The 27,452-nt window shown below is 36.7% G+C and overlaps 2 protein-coding genes across 4 annotated transcripts in view; both read left to right on the top strand.

Moving 5' to 3' along the window:
* Nucleotides 1-25,961, top strand: part of ACAP2 (ArfGAP with coiled-coil, ankyrin repeat and PH domains 2) — a 67,651-nt gene extending 41,690 nt beyond the window's left edge. Inside the window, exons 10-24 of one of the 3 annotated variants that reach the window (XM_080410116.1) lie at nucleotides 719-831; nucleotides 4,430-4,450; nucleotides 7,665-7,716; nucleotides 8,642-8,742; nucleotides 9,925-10,030; nucleotides 10,433-10,641; nucleotides 10,842-10,911; nucleotides 12,272-12,366; nucleotides 13,615-13,781; nucleotides 14,617-14,709; nucleotides 15,960-16,147; nucleotides 16,488-16,597; nucleotides 17,474-17,584; nucleotides 17,823-17,884; nucleotides 22,754-25,961. In XM_080410116.1, the coding sequence (XP_080266242.1) occupies nucleotides 719-831; nucleotides 4,430-4,450; nucleotides 7,665-7,716; nucleotides 8,642-8,742; nucleotides 9,925-10,030; nucleotides 10,433-10,641; nucleotides 10,842-10,911; nucleotides 12,272-12,366; nucleotides 13,615-13,781; nucleotides 14,617-14,709; nucleotides 15,960-16,147; nucleotides 16,488-16,597; nucleotides 17,474-17,584; nucleotides 17,823-17,884; nucleotides 22,754-22,857 (1,602 nt within the window). In that variant the 3' untranslated portion in view covers nucleotides 22,858-25,961. Of the gene's footprint in view, nucleotides 1-718; nucleotides 832-4,429; nucleotides 4,451-7,664; nucleotides 7,717-8,641; nucleotides 8,743-9,924; nucleotides 10,031-10,432; nucleotides 10,642-10,841; nucleotides 10,912-12,271; nucleotides 12,367-13,614; nucleotides 13,800-14,616; nucleotides 14,710-15,959; nucleotides 16,148-16,487; nucleotides 16,598-17,473; nucleotides 17,585-17,822; nucleotides 17,885-22,753 lie in introns of all 3 variants that reach the window. The other 2 variants (XM_080410115.1, XM_080410117.1) reach the window with 2 other exon arrangements.
* A 1,418-nt stretch (nucleotides 25,962-27,379) lies between these two features.
* The window catches only part of XXYLT1 (xyloside xylosyltransferase 1), a 37,288-nt gene continuing 37,215 nt past the window's right edge, over nucleotides 27,380-27,452 (top strand). Inside the window, exon 1 of the mRNA XM_080410125.1 lies at nucleotides 27,380-27,400. The gene's annotated coding sequence lies outside the window, so the exon portion shown is untranslated. The remainder of the gene's footprint in view (nucleotides 27,401-27,452) is intronic.

Raw genomic sequence — 27,452 nt, 5'->3', positions numbered from 1 at the left:
ATGTGAAGCAGTAACCTTTCTAAAATTTGTTAAGCTGTTATTAACTGTTATCACTTGTCACTAGATGGATCGAAATGTATCTTCCCTTGTCCTACATCTAGCTTCATATTCTTGCCAAAGATCATAAAGAAAAAATTACTGCTAAGCTTGTCATCATTGCCAGCACCCTGACTGCTTTAATTTAGAGATAACTGATAGCGTCATCTTTATTTGGTTACTTATCTTCTAAGTTTTGATCTGGCTCACTTGTCAAGATGACAAAGCTGAAGAAAATGCTAAAGGATGGCTGGCTCTTTACAGTTGTCTGCGACAAGCTGCAGTTGCTTCTCAGTTTTGACTCCAAACTCCCATTGCCCATTTATTTTCCTCTGTCTTACTCTTCCCTTTCTTTGGAATATATGTGAGACCATTTGAGCAGGCAGTTGAAGCATCAGATGCTCTATTGGTTATGTTTGCTTTCTACTTGGCCACAAAGGTCACCAATACCCGAGCAAGAATTTCGCCTTGTGTGTAGGTAAAGTAAAAGTCTTCAGCATTCTAATCTCCTAGAAACGATTTTAAAAAAAAATTTAAAATTAAGTCATGACTTCACTATTAAGTGTTGTAATTAAAACATTATTCCTAAATGTTTACTCTTTTTTGATGTTAATACTGCCCGTATTTGAAGTTTCATTTGAAACTGCAATGTTTTTTTTATTGTCTTCTTCCTTTGTACTAGGATTATTCCAGTGATGATACTAAACTAGAATACAATGTAGATGCAGCCAATGGTATTGTTATGGAAGGTTATCTATTTAAGCGAGCCAGCAATGCCTTCAAGACATGGAACAGGTAATGATTCAGAACTTCTATTTACTAGCTTATTAAGATACTGCTTGTTAAGCTAAACTCTGGTCTGACTTGTAACCTATGCAACTCACAGATTCCACAGTTTTGACAGAACACTTGGATGACTCTTAATTAATGTAGAGATGACAGTCCAAAGCCATTTTTCCTTATTTTCTGTCTAGTTGTTTGCAAGCCTTTTTCTAAGAGTGTATATTAGTGTGGAGAAGTCCTGTGTATGGAAATCCTTTACTTAAGAATTGCTGTTTCAGCCCTTCTGATTATGTACAGTAAGCCAGGTGAATGTATATGCTGGGAAAATAAGTGTTACAAGGACAAAGTAAAATGGAAGTTGTGTAGCCATTGGAAGCAGGGGAACACAGTGAAGGACTGAAGTTTGAGGTTTTTTTCCTGAAAGAAATGCATAACTGTTATCCTTTACAATTCCTGTCCTGTGCAATGACTTCTGTTTAGTGGTTTTGATGGTCCTGTTGGGAATTGAAAATATGTTGTTAGTCATGCTTCTTTAACAATGTATATTTTACTATTGTTTAAATATTTCTCTCCCTGAACAGGATTTATCTTGTATTTCCAAGGATGTATGCGTTTTTCAAGGAAATATTATATATGCAGGAGCATTTACAGTATAGTTGGATACGGTTCTTGAATTTTGAAGTTGGTTTGTTGTGATAGAGAGCTCTTTTTACTGTATTATGCTCTGCAATTTTTTCAGCAGTGCTTCTGCTAAGCTCTTTGCTTGTTTCAAAGGCCAGAATGTGCATTGAGATACGTGGTCCCTTCCAACCTTAATTCTTCTATCATTCCTTGAGCATCTTGGAACATTACAAGTCTATGACAAGTTGGGATTACTCCACTTAAATCCAGAGACTGATGAGGGGGCCACTGGCGTCAGTAAGACTATCTGGATTAGCAAGTCATGTGCAACTAGTTCAAGGGATTTTGCTTTTGAGTGCTTCTAGTCTGGTCCTGTGGTCTGATTATCCATCTGCAATTGTAATGTACATTCTGGCTTAGTTTCACCCAAGCAGAATTCTGAGTTCTTGGGGACAAATCTGCAAGGCATCAAAGGAGAGTGAAAGGAGAAAACTGGGAAATGTGCTTCAAAAGAATGTTTCTGGTGTGATGTAAAACGTTAGTGTAAGCACTAACTGACAAAAATCTGCAGTAACAGTGCAGGAGATTGTCCTTTATTGGTTTCTCAACAGGCTGAAAGAGTCCTGTTTGCAAGGTAGTTTGCAGGATTGACTGCAGCCTACTGATAAGGCAAAACTGACTCATGTCTGGGTGGTTCTTTTGGATAGAATGAAGCCCTTGCTCTGTGGGGAGGTGACAGGAGGGAGCAAAGCAGGAGTATGGGAAGGTAGCTGAGAAATATTTTTCTTCCACATGGCTTCGTACCTAGCGATGCTGGACATGTATCTTACCTTAAGGTGGTTACTTTTATTTAAATCCTACTCTCTAGTTTCTGTATGTTGGAAACTTAAATGGACACAAGATAAATAGAGGGAAGTTGTAATTAAATCAAGGTACAAATGACATTCTTTCAGGTTAAGTTATTGTTTGAGTATTTTTTTATTATATATGTTCAAACCTGTAAGTTATTTGAGAGCCAAGAGTTAGGTAACAAGTCAAAGCTACCTACTTTTACTATATAATTTATATTTGCCTATAGCTTTTTCTTCTGTTTGTCACAGGAGTATTTAATAAAGCTAAACCTTTAACCTTTTTTAGTCTTAGATTCTTGATAATTTATCTCACTGTGATAGGCTAGTTGGATGCTTCAGAATTAAGCAGAGAATAGCGTTGGATATGCTATCTATAAACAGTTTAGAAATTCAGTCAATCATTTGAATTTTGTACTTCACATTCACAAATCATAACTAATTGTTGTGAAACTACTAGTAGTGTTATCATACATAAAATACACATTTAAGACCACTTTAATGAAGACAACTATTACTTTCTGAACTAATTTTTCATGGTTTAATAAAAAGAGACTATTTTCTTATTTTTTGAATATATTTGTAATTGCTTGCTACATTAAATTGCTTGCTGATTAAAGTTTACCATATATTAGCAATGAGTGGTTTTCCAGTTGCTAGGTAGAATATAAGAAAGGACTGTCTCATTGCATTAAACTGTTTTGTGTGTAAAAATGTACAATGAAATACCAAGGAGGAAACTTTTAGAGAATTAGCTGTTTTGTATGAGGGAATTCAGAGCTGAAGTCAGAGACCTTAAGACAGAGAAGATACTTTCAGTGTTCTTATCAGATAGGGGTTTGCTGCTTCATTGTATGCCCATCTTTGGGGGAGGTGGGTATAAGATCAACCAGCTGAAACGAAACCAGCAGAATTTGCCTAAAAGAAATACTGGAATTTCCTGATGTTCTGAACCTAGGGCAACGGCAACTGATCTTCCTTGCTAACTGTTACTTGCACTGTCAGTAACAATACGTATTTACAATGGTAATTCCTTTTTTCCCCCTCTGTTGGTATCAATTGATATTTTGATGATCCTTTTTAAGTAGTCCTTTAAGACGGAATTAAAGGCACCAGAAATCATTGCAATTACCACTATTAGTCTACACTTGCCAGCATTAAAAACATAAGAGAAAAGGAAATAGTACACTTGATTTTTGTCTGGGTGTGACACACATCAGCATGATTCTAGCTAACAGATTAGAGAATTGAGATGCTTCTGTGTGTACATCTTGGTCAGTGAATCCATGGACACCTTAGTGGACTATCCTCGGAAGTCTGGTTGCTGGGGGAGAGAAAAAATCAAAACCATATAATGCAACCCTTTGAAGGGGGACAACTCTGTTCTAATGAATTAAAACATATTTTGTTTCCAGTCCAAGCTAATTTCTTGCTAGGATGATGTTTCTTCATTGGGCAGCTGACAGCTTGGATTTTGTTGTCTCAAGATGTCAGTTTTTTCAACCTTTTGCATCAATTTTCCTGTTCTTGGTATACTTCTGCATGACACTGACTTGAGAAACAAGTAGTGTTTGAGCAGGTTAGGAAGTAAACCTCAAGCTATTTGTAATTCAGTGTTACTGTGTGAGATTGCTGGACATTTTGCAATCTCTTTTTATTGTGACTAAATGGATAGTGTTTAATGTACATGAGTATTTCAGGTAATATACTTCGGTGGAATCAAAATGATATCTTTATACTGGAAAGCCTTACGGTAGCAGGTATGGAGACCTATTAGTTTGAATGTATGTCTATCTGTAAATTATATCTTATTGTATGTGATTTTTCTTGGGACATCAGGAACTGAAATCAGGTGCGTTTATTGTGGAGCAGTAGGTGAAAGCTGTTTTGGTTCCTAGAAATTCAAATGAAAAATAAGTCCATGTCATGAAGAAAGATACATGTGAATAAATGTGTGTAGGGAGAAAAGCATTTATGTTCTGAATAGTTTTTAGGTTGGATGCATTAAATGTTTTCCTCTTTAATCCTGCTGTATTTTCAGATCATGCTAATTCTTTGCTTATTTTGCTTATTTTGCATTTTTCATTCCTTCTGCTCCTTTCCCTTATGTTTTAATCCTACCCCATTTTTTCACATGACAGGAAAAAGCCAGATCACATCAGGTACCAACCAGCTTCTTTTATACCTTCCCAATGTTTCTTTGGCACGCAAAAAGCTCTTAATTAACCCTGCATTTAATTTTGATTACTTGCAATGGATGTACAAGTGGCTTAGTCTAAGAAAATAACAGAAGGATTCTGCCTCGGATGCCAGTGTATGTGCTACTCAACACTTCTAAAAGAATTGAAAAAGAGCTAGTTTCAGCTAAAAAGGAATTAAAGCAAAGTTTCTGCACTCAAACTTCTGAGCGTACAAGATCAGTGTTTTGACTTTTTTCCAGTTGAAGTTGGTGAGATTTTTCTTGCCAACTGCACTGGAAGCAGAGATGTAACTTTTAAATGTTGTGCATTCTTAATCACTCTATTTTATTTGCATGCTAATAGCAACTACTGAAGAACACTGTTGCCTTTTGAGAATCAATAAGCATGATTCTTTTTTTATGTAAAATTCAAATTATTTAAATTTTCTATTTCTTTCAGGTATTGCTCTCGGTTCTCAGAAATCCGAAATGTTTTTAAATTAATTTTGTATGGCTTCCTATTTAATGAATACTCTTCTGAATTGTGTAGGTATAAATGATGGAAAACATTCAGTTTCTAAACCCAAACACCTATACATAAGCAGTGCTGAATGAGGCAGTGCAAACTACTTTAAGAGACCCCAAGTATGTTTTCTCCTTCACCACACTTCTCAATTTTGACAGATTGATGCATTTAAAGAAACTTGGATAATGGTCGGTACTTACTGCACATCTGTTGCCTAAAAGTTTAAGAATTACTAATTCTTAGAACAGGATAGATGTAGTATACCCTATAACCACCTTCAGTACTTATACTGTACCTCAGAAGTTCCTGGCTGTTATTGCTGTAGAGCCCCAGCAGTCTGTTTCCTACAGTAATGAGTGAAGTTTATTGATGGTACTCAGTTAAAATGAAATAATTCAAAGGTTTTGGCCTGAATAAAAGTGCTGTGGTGCTGACATGTTGGAGGTGAGCCTGCCACTTCTGGTTTTTTTCAAGCATACAATAAAATGCCTCAACTTGTTTTTTTCTGTTGACATATACTTCAAAAGTGTCATCTACAAGATGTACTATGTTCTAAATTGTTCATCTTGTTCAATAAAATTTTCTTTAAAAAAAACCCAAAACAACAAAACCCCCCAAAATCCCACAATAAACTAAAAACCCCCAAACTACTTTGCTGGACTGGAAAGTTCTTTTAAGCAGATTAAATTTCTTTACTCGGGAAATAGGGGTTGGAATACTTTGAAAACTTCTAGATTAGGCTTTATAGATGACACAAATATGTTTTATGATCTGTGTGCTCACTTATATCCAGTTGATCAGATTGGACCTTATTTATTTTAGTAACTAGCTAAATATTTAGCTGTAGAACAAATGAAGCATGGCATTACATTAATGAAGTTAATTGCACTACCAAAGGCCATTATCACAGATTTGCTCCATTTACATGTTACCTTGGAGCAAAGCTGCATTTTTTTTCCTTTATCACTTAAACACTGATTTTTGTGTTTTTATGTTTGGCTTTATGTTCAAAAAAAGCACATTAAAAAGCTGGAGTTTATTTTCCTTTTCTGGTCTGCTTTTTTGAGTGACCTATTTAAATATTAGCAATAAATAACCTGCCTTATGCTCCCATTTGAGGCTTCATTACTGCATATTGGGTTTTTTAAACAGATGGTAAAGGTGACACCTTTTAAATAGCAGTGACCAAGACTACTGCTGTTAATAAATTGAAAAAGTAGTTTTTGCATTATTCTGTTCAGTTATCTTAACCCAAAAAGATGACCATCATTATATTGGAAATCCAGCATTAAAAGAAGGTCCTGTTGTTGCTTTTTAAATCAAGTATATCCGCACAACATTTGAAAACATTAGTTGTTAAAAGGTAGAATCTCATCTGTCTACTAAGTACTAACTTTTCTAACAAATACTAGATTTTCTGTTTTGAATCTAACTTTTTTTGTATATCTAGTTTTACTTAATCTTTGTGTGCTTATTTTCATGAATGGCTTGTGGTGGTTGGATTAAGTATATGGAGCCCTCTTGTTACTAATTGTGGTAAACTGTAGCTTGAAGTTCAACAGCCTGTAGACAATAACAAGATATATTGTGATCCAGTGTTTTGTATACTGTTACTGGTTAAACTAATTGGCAGTGCAGAAAGTGTGATGGGTCATTTAAGTGGGGTATTTGAGACAATTGAGGAATTGTGATGATTAAAACCCTGAACAAACCAAACAAGTGTAAATTTCACTGCGGGGCTGAATTATTTTTTGCATTCCCTCCATTTTTGCCAGTTCAAATCCCGTGATGATTGATTAGCTTTCATTTTGTGCATCCCCAGAAGACCTAGAAATGATGATTATATTTGCAGCTTTTTTTTTATATCAAGTGGTCTGATACAACACTGTTGTTAAAGATCTGAGGTGCTCATTATTTTTTTTCCAGAATATGAATGGTCTTTCCATTCTCTGTGAATTGTATCCTATCTGAACAGTGTGTTTGACAAGGATGCAGCTCAGAGGAGTTTGTGTTATGTTATATTTTGAATTTTATAGGATGCCTTCATTAAGTCTTTTATTTGATGTTTTTCTACAAAGCTGAGGCTTCAGTTAGGATTCTGCTTAAAACATTTTCCTTGGTTTTGCTTTGGTTTTGTATGCACTCTTTTTATTCATTATCTAAAATCTTAAGAAATGCTAAGTATAGATAGACGTTAAACCTGTGTGGGACAGCAATATTGTAGTATTATTAGTGCCTGAGTAAGTTAGTTATTAGATTCACTCTCAAAAATATTTTAGGAGTGAGTAGTTTACATAGTTTAAGTATCTTTGTTATTCAAACTGCCTGAATTTGTTTATCAAACAATTACTTAAGATTGTAGCTTGCTGCTAAAATAAGGAAGTAAATGTTCTTTGAAATGAAAATGTGTTGTGTGGTAACTTAACTAATGTCATAACATGGATGTGTTTGTTTAGGACCTCAGTCATTTGAACCTTGCTTTCTTTTCTGTTTTGTCTCTGCTTTCCCTTTTTTCATTATTCTTGTGAAATACTTGCCAAAACTGACTGCAGCATTACTTTTGTGAATTCTTTTATGCAGTCTCTCTGCAGACTGTATGATAGCACATTTCAGTCAAGTAAGTACTGTGAGATCAGTTATGTATTCTCTGGATGTCTCTTCATTTGAATAGGCGCTGGTTCTCAATACAAAATAACCAACTTGTGTACCAGAAGAAATTTAAGGTAGGTATCAAAAACTGGCCTGGGATAGTCCGGGGTGTGGGTGATAGTTTTCCGGATTGATAAGGGGTTAGGGGAAGGGGAAACATTGCTGACACTGACATCCTGTGTGGTCTCCAACAACCTACTGCATTTTCTAAATTAGTTTCTCCCTTTGTAAAGTGAGCCTGATCGCTACATTTAAGGTTTTGAGATTCCAGCACAGTGACTTGAAGCACATACTGTATTTGCTGTGGGTTCTGTTAGCTTGTGGCAGAGAAGGTTTATGAAGAGCCTTAAAAGTTGTTGGTCCCGAAAGGCTTGCACACACTTGCTGGCAGTGAAATAGTCCACGATGTTCTTTGAGCAACTGTTTAACTCTTTCAGGATTTGCTCCCTCTAGTTATTTACAGTAACAGTTGAGTTTGTGTGAGAACATTTGAGTTGAGCATTTTGTATTTGTGAATTCCAATTACTTTTAAAATGTGCTTTATTAAAAACACATGATTTAAAATTCCATTAGTTTACAACAGAATTATTATGAATTGAATCAAATTTTCAAAACCACTGCATCCAGCTTGTGGGTTTTGTACTTGGCACTTAGATTATACCTTAATCAGCAGTATTATTTCTGATTCATTTGTGAGTTAATTGCATTCCTTAGAAAGTATCTTTGAACTCCTTTGAATACTGTTGTTTAAATTTAAGGTCTTATTTAGTGGATTGCATTGGAGGTACAAAGTTTCTATTAAATTTTCATTAAATATAATTAAACATTAACATTTTCACTAAGCATTTCCTGCTAAGTATCACTGATTCCACCTATTTAAAACTTTATTTTTGAAGGAGAAAATTGTATAAAGAAGCAAATAGAATTAAATGATATAAATAATTTGGGATTATTAGCAACTTTCTTTCCTCTCTGACTTAGTTAATTTTTGTCTCTTAGGATAACCCCACAGTAGTTGTTGAAGACTTGCGGCTTTGCACCGTTAAACACTGTGAAGACATAGAAAGACGTTTCTGTTTTGAGGTGGTTTCTCCAACAAAGTAAGGAGAAGTAATGAAACAGGTTTATTTAAAAATAAAAAGAAGTTACATTCAGTTTTCTTGAAATGCAAGATTAACATTTCTCATGGGGTAGATAAAAACAGGAAAACTTTCTGAACAATTCTGTTCCTTGAAATTTTGGCAAAGAGTAAGTGATGCTGTGAGAAGTGTTCCTAGTATTTAGTTTACTTTTGGCGTTAAAATAAACATGCTTTCTTGTGCTTTATACACAAATGGCTTGTGGTTGTGGAGCTCTTGTGGCTTACTAGCTGATACTATCAAGCTGCTTAGTAACATAGAAAATAGATCTCAGTTGCTCCAAATTTCTGATTGGTCTAATGAGAGAGAAAGATATTGTTGTCTCAGTGTTAAATTACATTTCACGATGCACTCAAACTATCAAATAAAAATATTTTTCAGCTCTAGCAGTGCAGTGTATTGGTTGTATTTGGAGAAATATGTTGGTTCTGCCACAGCAAGGGCAGGACATGTATTTCTCACTAATGATTTTGGGATGTGACCATATTTAAGGTTGTTTTTATATATAAGGTCAACCTGCTTTTAGGTGTGGATTTTATCTACACTCCCCACTCCTACTTAAATTTCTCTTCTTAACAGACTGCCATCCTAATGTTTGCATCCGTGGTGTGGTTCACTTTAACGTGCTTTTTGTTCCTGCTTGCCTATACTTTTTCAACCCTAAAGTGTTGAAACAGTTTTATACTTCCTGACCTGTTTCCTTTGACTGTTGGTGTGAAAAGTAGTTTGTTCATTGTCAGAGAGCTTTAAAATAATTTTTCTTTATCTCATTGAATGAAACTGTGCTTTCAAGGATTGATACCTGTATCTTGTGTAAATAGTCACGGAGGTAAATTGCATGTGAGGATATAAAAATGAAAAATTTGGAATAAGAAAGGGAATAAGAAGCTAAGCCATTCCCTGGGTTATTTGAAGAGTTATATGTTTTAGCATTATCTGTGAATAGTTCTGAAACAAAGAGCTTGCAAGTCAATAAATGGTCAGCTGCTTTTTGTCAAAATGAACGAGTTATTGTTTAGTAGGCATCATCTAATATGCTTGTGGTGATAGTCAGCAACTTTCTCAAGAGGCTGTATTTTATTGAAAAATGTGGTGTTTGATGTTAGCTGCTTGGTCAGTCTCTCTGAATCTAACTTGTCACAGAAGCTGCATGCTTCAGGCTGATTCAGAAAAGCTGCGGCAGGCGTGGATCAAGGCTGTTCAGACCAGTATTGCTACAGCATACAGAGAGAAAGGGGATGAATCTGAGGTGAGTTTAAACTAACCAAACCACCACCCCCCATTAGATCCTGAAAATGAAAAATTAAAAATCTTTTTGTGAGAGGGGAGGAGAAAAAAAGTATCTGTTGTCTGTCTTCCAGTGGAAATGTAATGAAATTTTGAAGGCTGTGATTTCTATCTGATGTATCTTTCACTCCATCTTACTAGTGTTACTTTGGCCTGTATGTTCTAATGAGATTTTTCTGTAGTGTGATTAAATTTCATAGGATGCTCCCATATTCAATTATGTTTTTTTCTAAGAAGCTAAACAGTTCCGTGGCTTTACTTCACCTTAAGCGCATAGGGTTCTAGTGCACAGTCAGTATCTGTGGGACTGTTTATTTCTTTAATTTAGTGTGTATGTGTGGTCATTGTTTCTTTTCTTTTTTAGAAACAGGAAAAGAAATCATCTCCTTCTACTGGAAGCCTAGAATCTGGGAGTGAGACAAAAGAGAAGTTGTTAAAGGGAGAAAGTGCTCTACAGCGAGTTCAGTGTATTCCTGGTAATGCTGCCTGCTGTGACTGTGGTTTGGCAGATCCTCGCTGGGCCAGTATCAACCTAGGAATCACGCTGTGCATTGAGTGCTCTGGGATACACAGGTTGGGGAACTCTTCAGAACTTCAGAATTTGTGTGTTGACTTAATTAGGAAGGGTGGTGTTTGCCTCTTCAAATGTATACTGAAGCCAGATTAGAAACCACTCTTTGTAATCAGAATTAAGGTAATTGCTTTATTTGCATAAATTAATGGTAAAACTGTCTAAGACATAGCATGGTTAATATTTTTTTCATGCTGTTTAGGAGCTTGGGAGTCCATTTCTCAAAAGTAAGATCTTTAACGCTGGATTCATGGGAACCTGAACTTCTGAAGGTATGATAGCATTTTTGGAACAAGTTTCTGTTTGGTACTTTGTTGTTCTAAAGCCTCTGCATTAGAAAGTTCAAGGCAAGAAATGCTTGCGTCTGTACCCAGTGCATGTCTTGCACTTTGAAGTAGGAAATAAGAGTTGTGTGTTGTTTTCTTTTAATTCATTCTTTCTTTTAATATATGTAGTAGTAGTCATTTTTGTTACAAACTTGCAAGTGAGAACAACTTATGACACTTCCAGGTTCGCAAATGCACTTTGAGTATTAAGTTTCATCTAATACTTTTAACATATTAAAAGGGAAATCTGTTTAAAGACCAATAATATAGTGGGCTGAAAAATTTGGTAGTGCTGTATCAGCCTAAAGTGTGATTGTACTTGAAAATTCAAATACCAACTCATAAAGTGAGACCTTGACTTCCTGCTCCTGTTGGCTTATAGGAGAGTGCTGATGCAACTGCTCCTGTGTGCTGGTTCTGTGCCAAAATTCTATCTTGAAACATGGTTATGAAAATCATGTGACATTGAAATACCAAAACAGGAACTCACACATGGATGTGTTTATACAACTGGATAACTTATACAAAGCATTCATTTCTAGCTGTGACGTTCTGATGCTTAGGTATTGTTTCTCTATTCTGAACCATCAAAAGACAATGCGAGTAGGCGTGTTTCTCTTGTGGTTTGACCTTAAATAATTTTGATATCACTGTATTCATGGTGAGGAAACAACCAACAACAACAACAAAAAAAACCCCAAAACTACAGCCCTTGTCCTGTTCATTTGAATACCAGAGCTGAATAATCTACCTGGTATTAGAAGCAAGAAGCTTGTTCATTGCCATCAGGAAGTTGTATTCATGGGCCAAATTCTCCCTGAAGTAGTATTTGCAGGCTGGTTTTTTGTCTTTGATCTTTTTCTGTAGACATAACAGATAATGATTTAGCAAAAATGTCTATTGGAAAAGACCGAATAGAATTGATTTAATTGTCTCTTGCTGATGGGATAAGAATAGCTACCAGGAAAGCTGGTGGAAAAGAGTACCTTTGTTAGTAAGGCCTGCATACATCATTCTGATCGCACAAAAGAGATTGTTGGATGACAGATGGTCATTTTTGCAGTCCTTATTCAAAGAGAATGGCACTTCAGAAGAGTGACTCTATTTTTTGCTATCTTACAGAGTTTGGTATCTCTATTCACTGATTATTTCACTAGCATGGTATAAATCCATGCTTATTTCTGTAAGTGTACTTTTAGGTGACAATGCGAAGTTGTAAAAATAGGCTGAGTGAGGTTAAAACCAGCTAAATAGGTAGATAAAGCCTTTAGACAAAATATTTAAATTTATTTATTTTTCTTCATAGCTTATGTGTGAATTGGGCAATGACATTATAAATAGAATATATGAAGCGAAGTTGGAAAAAGTGGGAGTAAAGAAGCCACAACCTGGAAGCCAAAGGTAGTAATCTACCAGCAGTGCCACGTACTTACTTTTCTCGTTGCTTCCTTCAGCCCCCAGCTGTAAAAGATGGTGCCAGTTAACTGTAACACTCCTTTGATATACGCTGTTTTCCCTTATCATCACTGTTTGCTCTCCCCCTTCTCTCACTCTGTTAGATATTTCTTCTGTTAGTCCCTTTTGGCTTCTATTGTTAATTTCTTTTTCTGATTTCCTTCCCTTGATTTGATGACAACTCTATACCATCTTGCTCTGTCTCATCAATGTGGGCATGTTGATTTTGTTTCCTGTCTACTTGGTACCATCTGAGCCAGCTGTACTTGGTCTGTGAGTGCTCCTGGAAGGAGCCTGTGGCTGTGCCTTTTGTTTACAATGACTTTGCTCTTGAGTTTGACTCCTGTTCACTCATCTCCAGAATGCGCTTTCTTTCCTGCCACGTTATACTTAAGCTCTGCTGCTTTACAGCAACCCTCTAATGATTGTACTGCTGTCTTCCATTTCTCTGATGCTAATTTGTGTTTTAAGGTAGTTTCCTGATGTTTTCTTCTGCTGTATGTCTTTTAAAACTTTGTTTTTACCAGCTTTATAAAGTGTTGGCAATTTGGAGACAATAATGGTAGTATAAATAATGTAGGAGATTTGCTTGATATTCCTTCTAGGGGTAACTGCTTTTCAGCAGTTTCAATAGTAATACTCTGAGTGCCTTTCATCGGTTTGTCACAACTGGGGAGGGTGTGTCAAGATAACTTGAGGTTACAAGAAAAAATATTTCAGCAAGCATTATGGAACCAGTGGTATGCCTACACGAGGCTTATTATTGTTATTGTTCTCTTGATGTTCCTTTAACATTTTGCAATTTATATTTACCTAGGAAGCTAAATGTATGCTATATTAATTGCTTATTAAGTGTAAAACGTATAAAAGATTAATACCAAGAAGTAACATACAGTAACTAACACTTACTCTTCCACGTACCACTTTACAAAGTCTCTACCTCAAAGAAAATATACATTTATGAACTTAAGAAAATTACTTTCTTTTGTGTCTTATGCAAAGTTTAATCAAGAATCCAGAATGAGTTACGCGGTGTACTGCTCATCTTTCTGAAAATGTGCTGTTAAGTGTGTTTTACAAGCAATACCAAACTACAAGTTTGGTTGCTGGCTTTAGTGTGAAATAGATGTTCTTTTAATACATGAAAATACTAAAATATTAGTTTATTAACTCCAGGATTCTTTTATATGACAGGCAGGAGAAGGAGGCATACATCAGAGCAAAGTACGTTGAAAGAAAGTTTGTAGAGAAGCAGCCTGGGTCAGTATCTCTGCTTGAATCTGGAACAAAAGTTTTGCCTCAAAGTCAGGAAGAGAAAAGGCACAGTGGCCATGAAAAATCCCTTCAGGCAGGGGAACAAGGTGCGGCATCCCAAAAAGGTATTTACAGACTTCTGTCTAGCTATATCACACATGTTCTTTTTAAAATAACATATTTTTGTATTAATTTCCTGCCTTGTGCAGAGAAGTTGGATCTGTCTTTTAACGGGTCATAGCCTAGTTCAGAAGTATGGGGAGAAAAGACTTTTTCAGAGATGTGCCTTTTCAGGTGGGCAAGAATTTGGAGTGGGGATGCTTATCATTCAGAAACATATTAACCACCTTCTTTCCTCCGTATTTTCATCCTTCTTAATTTTTCCAATAACGTTCTTTCCTGCCCTATCCCTTCCTTACTGCCTGCTTTGTGCTTTGCTAACTTGCATGTCCCAGCGGTTGCTGTAAGTAGCGACGAGGCGAGGCGGGAGTCTCTGTTCTGTCCTGATGAGCTAGATTCACTCTTCTCCTACTTTGATACCTCTTCAAAACTACGTAGTAGTAAGTACTACAGCTATGGCATGTTCAGTATTTGCACTAGTAATCCATTGTGTGTTGTGGCCATTTCCCTGCCTTTAATCTATTGTCTCCAGGCTACTGCATTGCTTAGTGTTTTCATGAAATAATTTAAGCTTTTTTACTTATCCTGATCTTTTCCTTTTTAGTAACCTTTGACATTTATAATTATTATTATAAATGTTATGGTTGCAATATGTGACCATATTTTTCTATGGATGCATTAAGAATATTGAATAATTACTAGTATTTTTTAAAAACATGATGTGTTCAGGACCAAGTATAAGAGCTTGCTTTATTATCATGGTATCTGTGAAGAGTAGGTACTTATGGCCTGTATGGTAATTCCAGTTTCTCCCCAAAACAGTACGAAGCAGTGACAGTGGGATCCAGCAGAGTGCTGATGACAGCAGAGAACACCTTGCCTCTACTATATCAGCTAACAGTTTGTATGAACCAGGTGCGTTAGGCTTTGCACTTTAAGATGAAAATTTAGTAAAAGAGATTAGTATGTGGTGATACAAATCATGTCTCTGATATCGTGGTGGGCTGAAACATTTTTAACAAGGGTAAAAATTGCTTGAGTGACCTTCTTTCCCTCCAGACTTGGTAGCAAGAGTGACATTGGATCCTTCTAAATGAGTTCAGAGAACCATGTGTTTTCCAGTCAGATGATACTGAGCCAAACTTTGGGGTTTTGTGGATAAAGCAGTGCTGCATTTTGATATGGACAGGTCTCCACAGAAACACATAATCCTTTTATAAGTAGTTAAGCCCTTGGAGATAAAATTCCTATTAAGTCAGAGATAGTAGGCTATTATGTGTTATTTGAGCATTCTTGCTTCAATTGTCAGGTTTCTACTTATGTGGAATTGACCACGTCTGTAAACACTACCCCCTCCTTACTCGGTTATATAAATTGATTGATGAAATTATTTGCTATCTAATATTACCATCCTGGTCTGACAGAAGTATTGAGTATGGCTTGTCAAAATGTCAAAAACATTTATAAAGCAAACTTATTATTCTACATCAAAGCACTCTTCTGAGGTATGTTTTAAATAGAGCATTTCACAGCTGTGGTTTGTAGGCAAGCAGCATATGGCTTTCACTGCATTGTAGAAACACTTATGATGCTGTAACTCATGAAAGCTTATATTATAGCAGTGTCTTTATCTCCCAGACTTCACTCTGTATAACTCCTTGAGATGAAAAGAAAGATTATGTTTTAGTCCAAAAGATTATACGCTACAGCAAATAATTGGTAAATGACAATGGGATTTTTTAAGGAAAATTAGGTCAGAACAGTGTTAGCTTCGTATTCAGGTATATCAAGCTGTTGCAGATAAAGATACATTTGTATGACTACATCTTTGCAGGAAATTGGTTTTATTCCTATCTTGCAGTATAGGATAAAACACACTTTAAGCTAAAATAGTTTCTTAGAAATGACATGGAATATGTAGATTGAAGAATAGTCAGTAATGTGGAGAAAATGTTTTCTGGGCAGTAATAATTCTGTGATGTGGCCATGCCTGAATGCTGGAACAAGCTAAAGGCATCTGTGACTTCTGGCAGAACAGCGTGACAACACACAGCATTCTGCAAAACCTGAGCTACCTTATGCCAGAGAAATTATATTTTTGGTCAGAATTCCAGGGGGTACCTTATAAAAACAGGGGTTAGAGAAGCAATTTTTTTTCTTTTCAGAAGGAGACAAGCAAGAGTCTGCTGTGTTCTGTGACTCCAAACAGTCTAGTCCAGGATTGCAGCTGTATCGAGCTGCCTTTGAGAAGAGTCTTCCTGATATGGCAGAAGCATTGGCACATGGAGCTGAAGTAAACTGGGTCAATGTAGAAGAAAACAAAGCAACACCACTCATTCAGGCAGTGCGAGGGGTATGTGATATACAGCACTGACAGATGTGGGAGGAGGGGAAGGGGAATAATAGCAACATTTCTGTGTCACTGTTCCTTTTGAACTGCTTGCTTCGCTAATGAATGATAATGTGATGTTGCAGTTTTTACAATGTTCTCTCAAAGTTGTTTCTGAACTATTTTTTTTTTTACTTTTTATGCTTTGTTTGGAATTATATAACATAGTAGTGTTGAAATTTTATGTGGAAGCAAATCCTTTCTGTTCCCTTTGCCACGTGACTCAGTGGTGAGAAGGCAGGACAAGTTTGGCTCGTGTTCTAGAAATCTGGTCCTGAATTGTTTCATTGCTTTTATTCTGTAGGGTTCGTTGGTTGCTTGTGAATTTTTGCTGCAGAATGGGGCCAACGTGAACATCAGGGACATGAAAGGAAGAGGACCCCTGCACCATGCCACAGTTCTAGGGCACACTGGGTAACTCGCTGCTCCAGAATTTGTAAATGGCTGTCCTTCACTATAGTTGTTAATGTGAAGCTTCTTCATTTCCCTGAATATTCTGGCATTTTAATGTTTTTCAGGTTACCTAGATTTTTCTTAGGTTTTTGTGGTGAGAGGAAATAACATTTTGACTTAGCTAGCAAAACACACAACTGTAAACACACTCTGGTCCATTTTGTGAAAACATTTATTTAGTAATGCTTTGAGATATCATGAACGTCTGGTGAAGACTCATGAGACTTTCCTTGTTTCCTTAAGAAATGTGATACAAATAGGAGAAATAGTGGTATGTGAGGGCCAAGGCCTTTTCTGATTCATCCCACCTGTGTTACAGAGAGTGCATGCATGCATTCTAGAGTGCAACAGCTTGGGGGAGTTTAAGGTGTAAGCTTATTCTGTATGCCCTGTTTATAAAGATGAAGAGTTCTAATAGCAAGGAAAAATGAAATCCATTTTTATTGGGTAAATCAAGCACCTGTGAACTCTATTCCTTCCTGTATTGATTTATTGTGTTCAGTGGCTCTTTCTGTCATGGTAAAAGAGATGAGGTTTTTTGGTTCTATAACCAAAGATGATACAGGAAGGTGGAGTCACACTTTTGAAGGGTTAAACTCCTTGCTGCACTAGCATGATTAGGCTGTCCTTGTAGTGTGGCTTAATTAAAGGGTTTGTGTACTACTGCGTTAGCCTAACTACTGTTAGTTATTCTAGATGAGCAGTGCTGTTTTGATAAATTCAAGAGACTTCTGGTGACTTAAGCCAAATAAATCACATAAAGCTTGAACTTGTTTGCTTTTTTCCTTTATTCCTTTATTGCTGTGAAAATTATTCTTAAATGCTTTTTTTAAACAGGCAAGTGTGTTTATTCCTAAAACGAGGAGCAAACCAGCATGCCACTGATGAAGATGGGAAAGATCCATTGAGTATAGCAGTGGAAGCTGCAAATGCAGATATTGTAACATTGTAAGTTGTATGTTCTTTTTTTGGCTAGGTCACTAGGTTTTCCTTTTCTGTTTCAAGTTAAAAATACAAGAAATGTTAAAATTCCTTTATCTAAAAACAGGGAGAGCAAAAGGAAAATCAGTGCACTGTGCACTGATGACCTCACTGGTGTGAGATTCAGGAGTGCATTGTAGGTCTTGAAGTGCAGTCTTTTTTTAGAACTTTAAAGATGACATTGTTTTTATTTTCTAAATCATAGGTTGCGTTTAGCAAGGATGAATGAAGAAATGCGTGAATCTGAAGGACTCTACGGACAGCCAGGTCAATACTCTACTAATAACCATACTGAAATGCAGTATAAGAAGTGTATTCAAGAATTTATCAGTTTACAATTAGATTCTTAGGATCTGAGGGAAGTTTAAGATAGCTTCATACAATAATGTTTTTTATAAACAACCAACACATGTTAAAGCTTCATTGAAATTCACTAGTGTGACTGTCAGACTATTTAGGACACCTAAAAGGAGAGTGTTTGCAGTACATTATTGTAGTAGCTACATTAGTATTATGTTACTACAGCCATTACCAACCTGTTCTGCTGGTAGTTGTTCACAGTTTCCTCCTGTTGATGTTCCATTGAAATTTACATAATGTTAGGGTGTACCTGATGTTACTTAATAGCAGCTTTCTGACCCAGGTTGCTCAGAGACAGTTGAGGAGTTCATCTTATTACAGGATACCATTCTCCTTCCTGTGGAATGATCCTCTTTTTCTGTTTTTTAAGAAAAAATGCTTGCACAGCGATGTAAAAATGTACATCAAATATTTCAAAATAACTCCAGACAGAAATATAAATGTTATTTACTTAATTTTATTTTTAAATATTTTTATTTGATACAATAAGAAGCAAAACAGTCATTCTTAAGTATGTATTTTTGTATGCATAGTATCTTACCATTTGATTAAAAAAAGAAATTGGCAGACATTTGAGACATTCGAAGAAAGTAACAAATTTTATTTAATGAATATGTGCAACTTTATTCTCGGGCACTCAGTCCCAATCTACATTATGTTCTGATGTGATATTTATGCAAGTTATGGTTTGCTTCCATAGGAATTGAACTTCATGCAAATGTCAATAATGAAGGTACACTTGATTGTCAAGTTAGACAGCTAAAAACATGCCGCTATACCTGGCAGCAGTGAAAAGCAAATCTTATTTTTAAGGTTGAGTGCTGAGTACTCTTGGCTCACTTCTATAAAGCCCTTGTGAATTGGTGGAAAATACATAAGGATGGTGTGTGCTTATGTCTTTTACCAGACTGGGGCTGCAGCGTACTCAGGGGGCAACACTGAGTCTGATGTCAGTATCTCAGATGAACTCTATTAAATAAACCATATATATTTAGTTCCTCCTTAAGAATAGATGTTTTTCAAATTCCATTTTAAACAAGTCTTCTAGGAAATTCAAATTAAAAGTACTGTAGACACTCAGACATTCAAATGCTTTCTTTGACAGAGCAACAGATAATTTAAAAACATACACTTGATTATGAGCTTTAATGAGGAAGAATTCCCCACTCAGAAAATGCAGCAGGCCATGCGTATGAAAAATGTCTATTGCCAGTTTGGCCGTTTTGAATGTGAAGCTGTTTTCTCCTATAATTGCATATTACTTCACTGGCAGGCTGAAGATAAAAAATAGTGAAGTATTTTTGAGTCTTCTCACTTTCATTTTAAGAGGTAAAAATAGTAACTGTTGGTGTCAAATGGTAAAATGCCGTTGTTTTAAGGGAGGGAGGTGTTTTGATTTGGAAACTTTTTGCTAAATCATAAATGAATATTTTAGATTAGAGGTGTTTAGAGGAGGTATTCAGATTCGGAAGCTCTGTGCTAAATTATAAATGAATATTTTAGATCACAAATCCAGAATTATTATAAACCAGAAAAATATGTTTCTATAGTTTGCACAAAGACTTTAGTTGGTTACTAAATGTTACAAATGTTTAGTGAAATGTTTCATTCATAAAAAGGCAACACTTACATGAAAATATGAATGAGTTTAAACTGGAGATGAGGGAGACTATTTTCCTTGACATCTTGTTTAAAATTTTTTTTTGGCAGATTCTTCAGTTAGGTAGATGAAATAAAAAGCTGGCTAAGTCTTTCATTGAAAGTATCTTGACCTTTTTACCAGTTTGTATTACAGTAGAGCCTAGCGACTGCAGTTGATACTATCTGTAAAATATCTGTGTCTGATCCTTGTAAGTAGGTTAGATTGACAATGGAAAGTAGAGCTGCCACAACAGTTAGAGATTGCCAAAATCAAGGGGAGGGTATCTTTAGAATAATTTTTGAAATGCAGGCCACAAGCTGAAGCACAGTGTCCCAGACAAGAGATCTTGCTGTATCTTTGGATAGCATAGCTCTGCTCTCCTTGATTCTTTACTCACTGAAGTCTTTTTAACAGTTGAAGTAAATATTTGAGCATTTTAAATGTTAATGTCTGCTAGCCTGCTAGAAGGGTTGTGTAATAATGTAAGTGTAAGCACAAAACCTGTCTCTGCTGTCGTGATGTATGATGCCTTTACATACATGGTCGTAGAGGAGGCAGGTCTGTTTCACTGCATATACATGTTAAATTATCTGCACTGCTCTTATTTGAGAACTGCTCTTTTCTAATATTATGATTCTAGAAGAAAATAAGGATTTTCAAGACAGTTGTATGTTTGCTGGGAGCTATGTGAGGGTAAATATCGATATATGAGTTTGCTGTCATCAGAGTGAAGCCAACTGCCTATTTCCCTGCTTTAGTAATGCAACTGATAAGCAATTACTAATGTAGCTAATGGCATCAACATTTCTAATTTAAATATACCTGGCTGGTTTGAGCTACTGAGAGAATGTATATATTGCTTTGCAAGGTACAGTTGGTCTTCCAAAATATTCCTAGAATGGGAACTAGCTGAAACTAGCTTGTTCCACAAAAATTTCATTTCTGGTGGTAGAAGCCATATGCACCATTGTACTGTTTCTTGTATAATACTCGAGTGCTCATCTTCTGGTGCTACAGTATGTCTGCTAACTCTATGATATTAGTATTGCTACTTTTTCTTCCTATCTTTTCTTGAATGTATGATGTGTGCCTTTTGAGTTACTCTGGTGTTAAGTGGTAAAGCACTGTTATAGTATTTTTGTACATAAAACCTGCACTTTAGGGAGAACATTGCTTGGAAAGGGAATTTCCAGAATTCGATTTTAAAGTAGGATTTTGAAATCATTATAAGGTTTACAGTATTAATTATTTTAATGCAGCATACAAACTAAAGGGGCACTTTATTTTAGTATATTTTTGTATGCAGTATTTTTGTTATGTAATAGAGCCAAACATAGAGCATATCTTGCAAAAATAGCTTTTTTTTCTTTCAAATTGATTTGAAAGAACCAACTATGGCAGCTTGAACTACAGTACTAGTTCACCAGTGCAACCTACTTCTGTGTTAAAAGCATAATTGCTTTTATCATACAAGCTTGATTGCGATTTGTGTTCTTCATAGCTGTTCTTTTGGTGAATGTTACAACTCCCTTCATTCTGTGCTTATCTCCCAGTGCAAACAGTTATCAGAAACTGTTACAATACCATGTCCTGTGCCTGCTTCATCTCTAGATGATGATACTTGAAACTAAATCTGAAAACCAAAAGGGAGTTTCGCTAGAACTGACTTTTCCTAAGAGAGCAGTATTGAATGTATTTATCTTTTAAAGTCTGGGAAGAATTGTGTCATTAAATTTTTATATAAACCCACATGCCATGCATGTTAAATACTTTTGGAAGGTCAGTTACAATTTCTGAAAGTTCTTTCAAAGGAATGGAGTCTCATCTCCAAAAGATTAATAGTTCTAATATTGGAAATGTGCATTAAAAGATGGAAAACCAAAACAGTGTAACTCTTCACTGTAGTGCGAACTTTTAAACACGCATCCTTTTTAAAACTATCCTTTGGTAAAAAAAAAAATAAAGGTGGAATAATACTTTTCTTCCACAGTCTACACTGGAAAAGAAAAATCTTCATGTTCAATGTACATTATGAGAGAGGTTTTGGGTTGATTTCTTTGTTGTGCTATTAATCAAGCTGTCAGCAAGGAACAGTAGTGCTGTGATCTTGTGTCCTGTGTGATCAGCTGTGTTGGGAATACAGTAGAATTTGGATGGCTGCATAGTTCCTGCCCAGACCAAAAGTTTCATGCATTTAATTCCCTTTGAAGGCAATAGGGTATGGTTAATGTTTTAAAATGAAACCTGGACTCAAGGCCCAAAATGCTGCAGCATATGAAAGAATGTGAAAGTGTCCATTTTTAAAGCGTTAGAAGAATGACTGGGCAATGATTCAAAATGTAATCATTTCTGAATGTGCTTTCTTTTGTAGACAGGGAAGGAGAGGGAGAGAGGGAGATAGGCCTGGTGGAAATTGCTGCCATCCCTCATTTGGGAATATATACTAGTAGTCAGGTTGTGTTTAAGCACAAAGTGTGAGGATAAAAAAAACAAATGAAAGGTGTTTAAGGAAAGTATCATCACTCTTACAGATAAAACTAAAAGATGTAATGGATGTTCAGTAATGCATGTAAAAATTTATATTTGCTGAAGTAATAGACCGAAAGGACTTATGAACAATAATTTCTCTACTTAGGATTGCTGCTTTTTTATACTATTGCTTGCTGGTTGTTTCTTTCCTGGAGAGTTCTGTCTGGCTGTAAGACTTCTGACCTCTGTTGCCAAGTAAATCTTTATTTATGCCATAATTCTACTTTTTCTGAAGAGAATCTTGGTTAGCAATTCCTTGCAAAAACAAAGATTTCATTCTTTAATAGCTAATAAACATTTTTCTTTTTATGTTGCTTTAAAATGCTTTCATTTTTCCTTTCTAACTCTGAACTTTCTTCTGTGTGGCTGCGTGTGAGGTACTATTTCAGGTATAGTTTGGCTTTGTTTAATTTGCTTCTACAGAATGTGCATGCCAGTAAACAGTCCCAAAGAGTTCACATAAGCATCATTCCACCTATAAGCAATCTTTATATGTGGATGAGTGTTACACAGTAATGGGTAGCACAGCAGGGCATTTGTGTGATGGTGGGTGATGTTACCTATCACAAATGTTTAAAACTGTTTCCCTTTTCTTTCCTACCTAGGAGATGAAATTTATCAGGACATTTTTCGTGACTTTTCTCAAATGGCATCAAATAATCCAGAGAAGCTAAACCGTTTCCAGCAGTCAGATTCCCAGAAGTCTTAAGTGTCAAGAAAGATAAGAACCTGATCCTGATAGTGCAAGTCTCTTTTTTTTTTACTGTAACAGAATGAATTATATGCATTTTGTTAGATAGCTTGGATAAAATGACCACTCTAATGTAGCTTTAGATTGTGGTAGCTGGGGAAATGTATGAGGTTTTTTTTTTATGTTCCACAGTATGTATACCTCAGCAGCTGAAGAAAATGTTTTAAAAAAACAATAAAAGGAATACCTGCTAGCTCAGTATAAAAATAGTACCTGTTAGCAAGAACAAAGCTGTCTGCTGTTCATACATAAAGGTAGCAGAGCATAGCTGTACATGTTGTAGACTCGTGATGGCAGGAGGATCAGACCAGCTTTTGCTATTTACTATTGCCTACTGTCATCTGTCTCCCTATTGCCATAAAGAATGTGCCTCTGACGAGAAGGTCTGGGTTGCATTTTCTGGGACTGTTTGGAAGGGAATCGGGGTCATGACTTGCTGAGTTGTCTTCCTGTTTGTGGGCCTATAACTTAACAAAGTCCCTTTTCCTGTGCTGACTCTTTTTAGAGGTAGGCTGTTAATAACAAGACAAGCTCCTGCTCTTCTGCAAGCTCTTCCACAGTGGAAGCTGTACCACCAGGCTGGCCTTTATGCTAGTGACTGCGGGTCAGTCACAATAGTTATATAACCTGGAGAACCAGACTTCTAAGAGCAGTTTATTTTCCTTTTTTTCTCTTAAATTAAGCTTTCTGTGCAGCAAGTATACTTTCACATGAGCATGTGGAACCTTTCACAGAAAATAAACTTAATCCTTCCGGACATGATGTCGGGTTTGTTTGTAGTATTTTGACATCAAAACTTGAAACTTGAGACATGGAAGTAAATATTGAGCCAATGGAGTTTGTGTAGAACAGTCATACAAAGGATGTCTGTTACCTTTTGTTTTTGCTGTTCTCACTGCTAGCCCTAAGATGAGTATATAACATTTCACATGTAATGCAACCACTCTAAATTCAGGGCAATCAATCCTTTGTATCAGGAAGCAGTATCCTTACATACACATCTTTGCAGATCATGTAATGTGTGTTGTCTAAACTAAGGTGTGCACAAGAAAACCTAGGAATTTAATTGCACGTTTTTGCAAAGTAATGAATGAGCGTAGTCTCCAGCTGTATTCTGAGGGCAGCAATACAATTTGCTTTATTCGTTAGTGAGCTCCACTTTGTGGATGCATAAATGATGTCTGTAGATACTTGCTTATATGTCAGGTTAATACCTAGGTAGTAATCACCTGAAGCCCCAAAGCAGCAGATAGTTATTTATGCTCTATTTGTCTGCCCTGTGGACAACTTAAGGAGAATTTTCAGGTAACATAGTATCAATGTGAATTTTTAATAATCCTAATAGCCATGGCATTATGCTAACTTGCTGTTTAAATGGACTTAGGAAATTAATTGGCTTTTCTCCAAGCTGGCTAAGATGAGCAAAATTGTAGGGGGAGAAAAATATTCTGTAAACTACAGTAAAATTGAACTTTCTGGCACATGAAATTTTAACAAAGTATTTCAAGTATTTATAATTTTGTATCAAATCTGGATGACTATTGCTGCAAAATTAACAGGGTTTTACAATTGTCCAATAGATTCTTTTTCCGAGCAAAAGAATCTTACAAAAGAGTTTTTGCCTCATGTGGTCTAATTACGCTAGGAAAAGCAGATTCTGCCCATTTAAAGAGTGCATTTAGTCTGAATAGTAAGAAACTTAGGAGTATCAGCTATTAAGCAGTAATTTCTAGTAAGTTGGTTTTTAAATAGCTGTTTATTTAAATGATAATATACTTCCTATTCTGCAGTATTTAACAGCAGTGGATGTTCTAGTATATCTTAAAGTAAAATTCCCAGTGTACAGATGGGAGAATGTAAGATAGGACTATGTATAGTATACGCTTTAGGCATAGTTTTTTCTAAAGATTTGTCTTTTGCAGCCTACGTGACAGGCAGCATGTAGTGCGATTGGCTGTAATGTAAAGCTACCTAAAGCTTAAATGGCATAATCACTATCTCAGTCCATGCTGCTGGAAAAATGTCGGAGACACTTACTTCAAATCTTGTGCTGGTATATTCCTCCCTAGCCACAAAAATCTCTGTGACAGATTTTGCAGGATGACTTCCTGTAGTCAAAAAAGCTGCTTCTCTGTATCTCTGTAGATCCATATGCTGCATTCCCAGCTCTGATCTGTCTGGGAAAGCAGTATCAGTCTGTTTATGCTAAAGGACTAACAAAGCATACCTGATCCACAGGTTGTATTACTCCTGTCAGGAGCTCTTGAGCGTTAATGGGTCAGGAGGTAGGTATGTCACTTCTGATCCTGCAGCCTCCTTCCCAAATCCTTTTAGGTATGCGAGGGTGTCCAGTATAAGCTGCATTCAGTTAAAACTTTTTTTCAGGCCAGGTGCAATGCATCCATTAATGTTTCTCATCATTTCACATAACTTGATGCCATATTCATTTTGGCTGTATTGACGGCTTAGTCCTACCAGAGGCAGGCAGGCTCAGTGCTCCAGGGCCTCTGTAACTCGTGAGGTTCGGCCTTCAGTTGTACAAAGCATGGTTGTCGCCAGGGCTCGGAGGATCTGGATTCACACAGAGTTCTGACTCACGTGCTGAGTCCTAATTTTATTGGACTAATATGAGTCTTAATATTATTCTGCTCAGTAATGTTAGGAAACTTTCATTTTTATTACAATATGAACCTCAGTATAACTAGAATAGTAGACAGTAAGGCTCCCTTTTGGGTTAGTGTCTTGTACTCCGCACCAAATAATAGAAATCTTCGATTCCAGTTCATGTTTCTCTGTAGGTGTGAAATATATTGGTGAGCTACAAAGCAGTGAATTCCCAACACAGTTTAAAATCAGCTTTCACATGCATTTTTAATAACTTATTAGGTAGCCCATTGAAAGATTTTATAATATTTTTCCTAGCCAGAGTTAGATCATGTGTTCCAAAAGTCTCTTGGAAAGACAATTGTCAAGGAGTCAAATATACATTCTAATGCATCTTGATTTCAAAGGTGTAATTTATTTACGTTGCATGTTGATTAAAATGGTGTCTGTGGTGTCTCCTTTGTGGTCTGTATTGTTTTGATTGTTCATAAGGTTTCCTATTTTATGTTAAGGTCAGTACAGTGCATATAACCTGAAATTTCTGAATTATAGTGAGTTATGCCACTGAATTATATTAGACATGCTGGAATTTCTACCTAAATTTATAAGAAACGGCGGTAGGTGGTAGAAGTCTGTCTTTGCTTTCACAAGCTGCATATATTGCAGTCTGAACGCATGTTTTGGTTCGCAAGTACCTTGTGGACTTCAGCCTCCTTTACCAATTAGGACCTAATCCAAGCTGAAATCCACGGCAGTCTTTCCACTCGTTTCAGAAGCTTCAGGTTGTACTTCTTCATGGCATCTAATGTTACTGGGGTAAAGAACCATGTATTGATACTACATTTTTCACTCTGGGGGTTTTATATTTTACCTGTTTTTATACTGAGCTGAAAGTTTTAGAAAATGCAACCAGACCTTCCAACTGCTGGCAGCAAACCCCCATACTTGAGGAAGTTGTTCTTCTGTTTTGCAATATGACATCAGTACACACCTTGTCCAGATCATTGGGGTTCTCCTCAACGGAGCAAAAACTTTGTAGCACTAAAGAAAAAAGGTGAAAACTCTAGGGTTGGCTGTGATGTTTCCAGGACTTGGTGCGTCTCTGCAGCGATCTGTTTTACACTCTTTATGTTAATTCTGCTTCTTGGTCACGAGAATCTCAAATGGCACACTGACTATAAAAGGACTGTTTGATAAAATTACAAATAATAGGGTGTAGTATTTTTACCCTGTCAAAAGGACCGAGCTGCTTCATCTTATTATTTAATATAATGAAAGTATTTTGAGTCTCGGTTTTGCAAACTACCCTTCACAGATGGACCCTTTTCCTTAAGTTGGATTTTATGCCCCTTGTTCGTGCAGCCTGGTCCTGGAAATGCCTTGCTGCCTTGTTTGCGCAAAAGCACCTTGTAAAACAGGAGCGACTCCCGAAAGGCAGTTCTGGGCGGGAGGACGTGTGTACCACTTCCGCGTATCCCATTTCACACACTGCTTTACCTTTCCACGTGAACTGTTTTCTTGTTTCTCTTCCCATGGAAGGAGATGACAGAGGAGGAAAAGAGTCCCGCTTACTTTTCTGTTACAGTCCCAGAATTTCCGGGCGTTGATAGAAATTGCTGAGAAATCACCGTTTCCGCCGCCGGGACAGGCTGCCCTGGATTAATGGACTTTTTGTTACGTTTCTTTACCCACGTGTCCCTCTGTACTTGGTTTTTAAGCGCTCCAGCAGTAAATGCCTGTATTCCCCCCTTGAGGTGTAACTGTACCGACTGTACACCGCGGCGGCGTTCCGCCAGGCTGCAGCCTCTGTCCCTGCAGCGGCGCGCGGCGCTCTGCGGGCTGTCACGGTACCGGCGGGGCGCGCTGTCCCCGCGGTCGGGCCCCGGCTGCATGTGCTGTAAGGCCTGTGGGCGCCGGGCTCCGTTAAACCTGGGGGCGCGCGGGGCGGG

This window comes from Falco punctatus, assembly GCF_963210335.1.
Source record: "Falco punctatus genome assembly, chromosome: 13".
Taxonomy (NCBI): domain Eukaryota; kingdom Metazoa; phylum Chordata; class Aves; order Falconiformes; family Falconidae; genus Falco; species Falco punctatus.
This window is presented reverse-complemented; position numbering and strand designations above follow the sequence as displayed.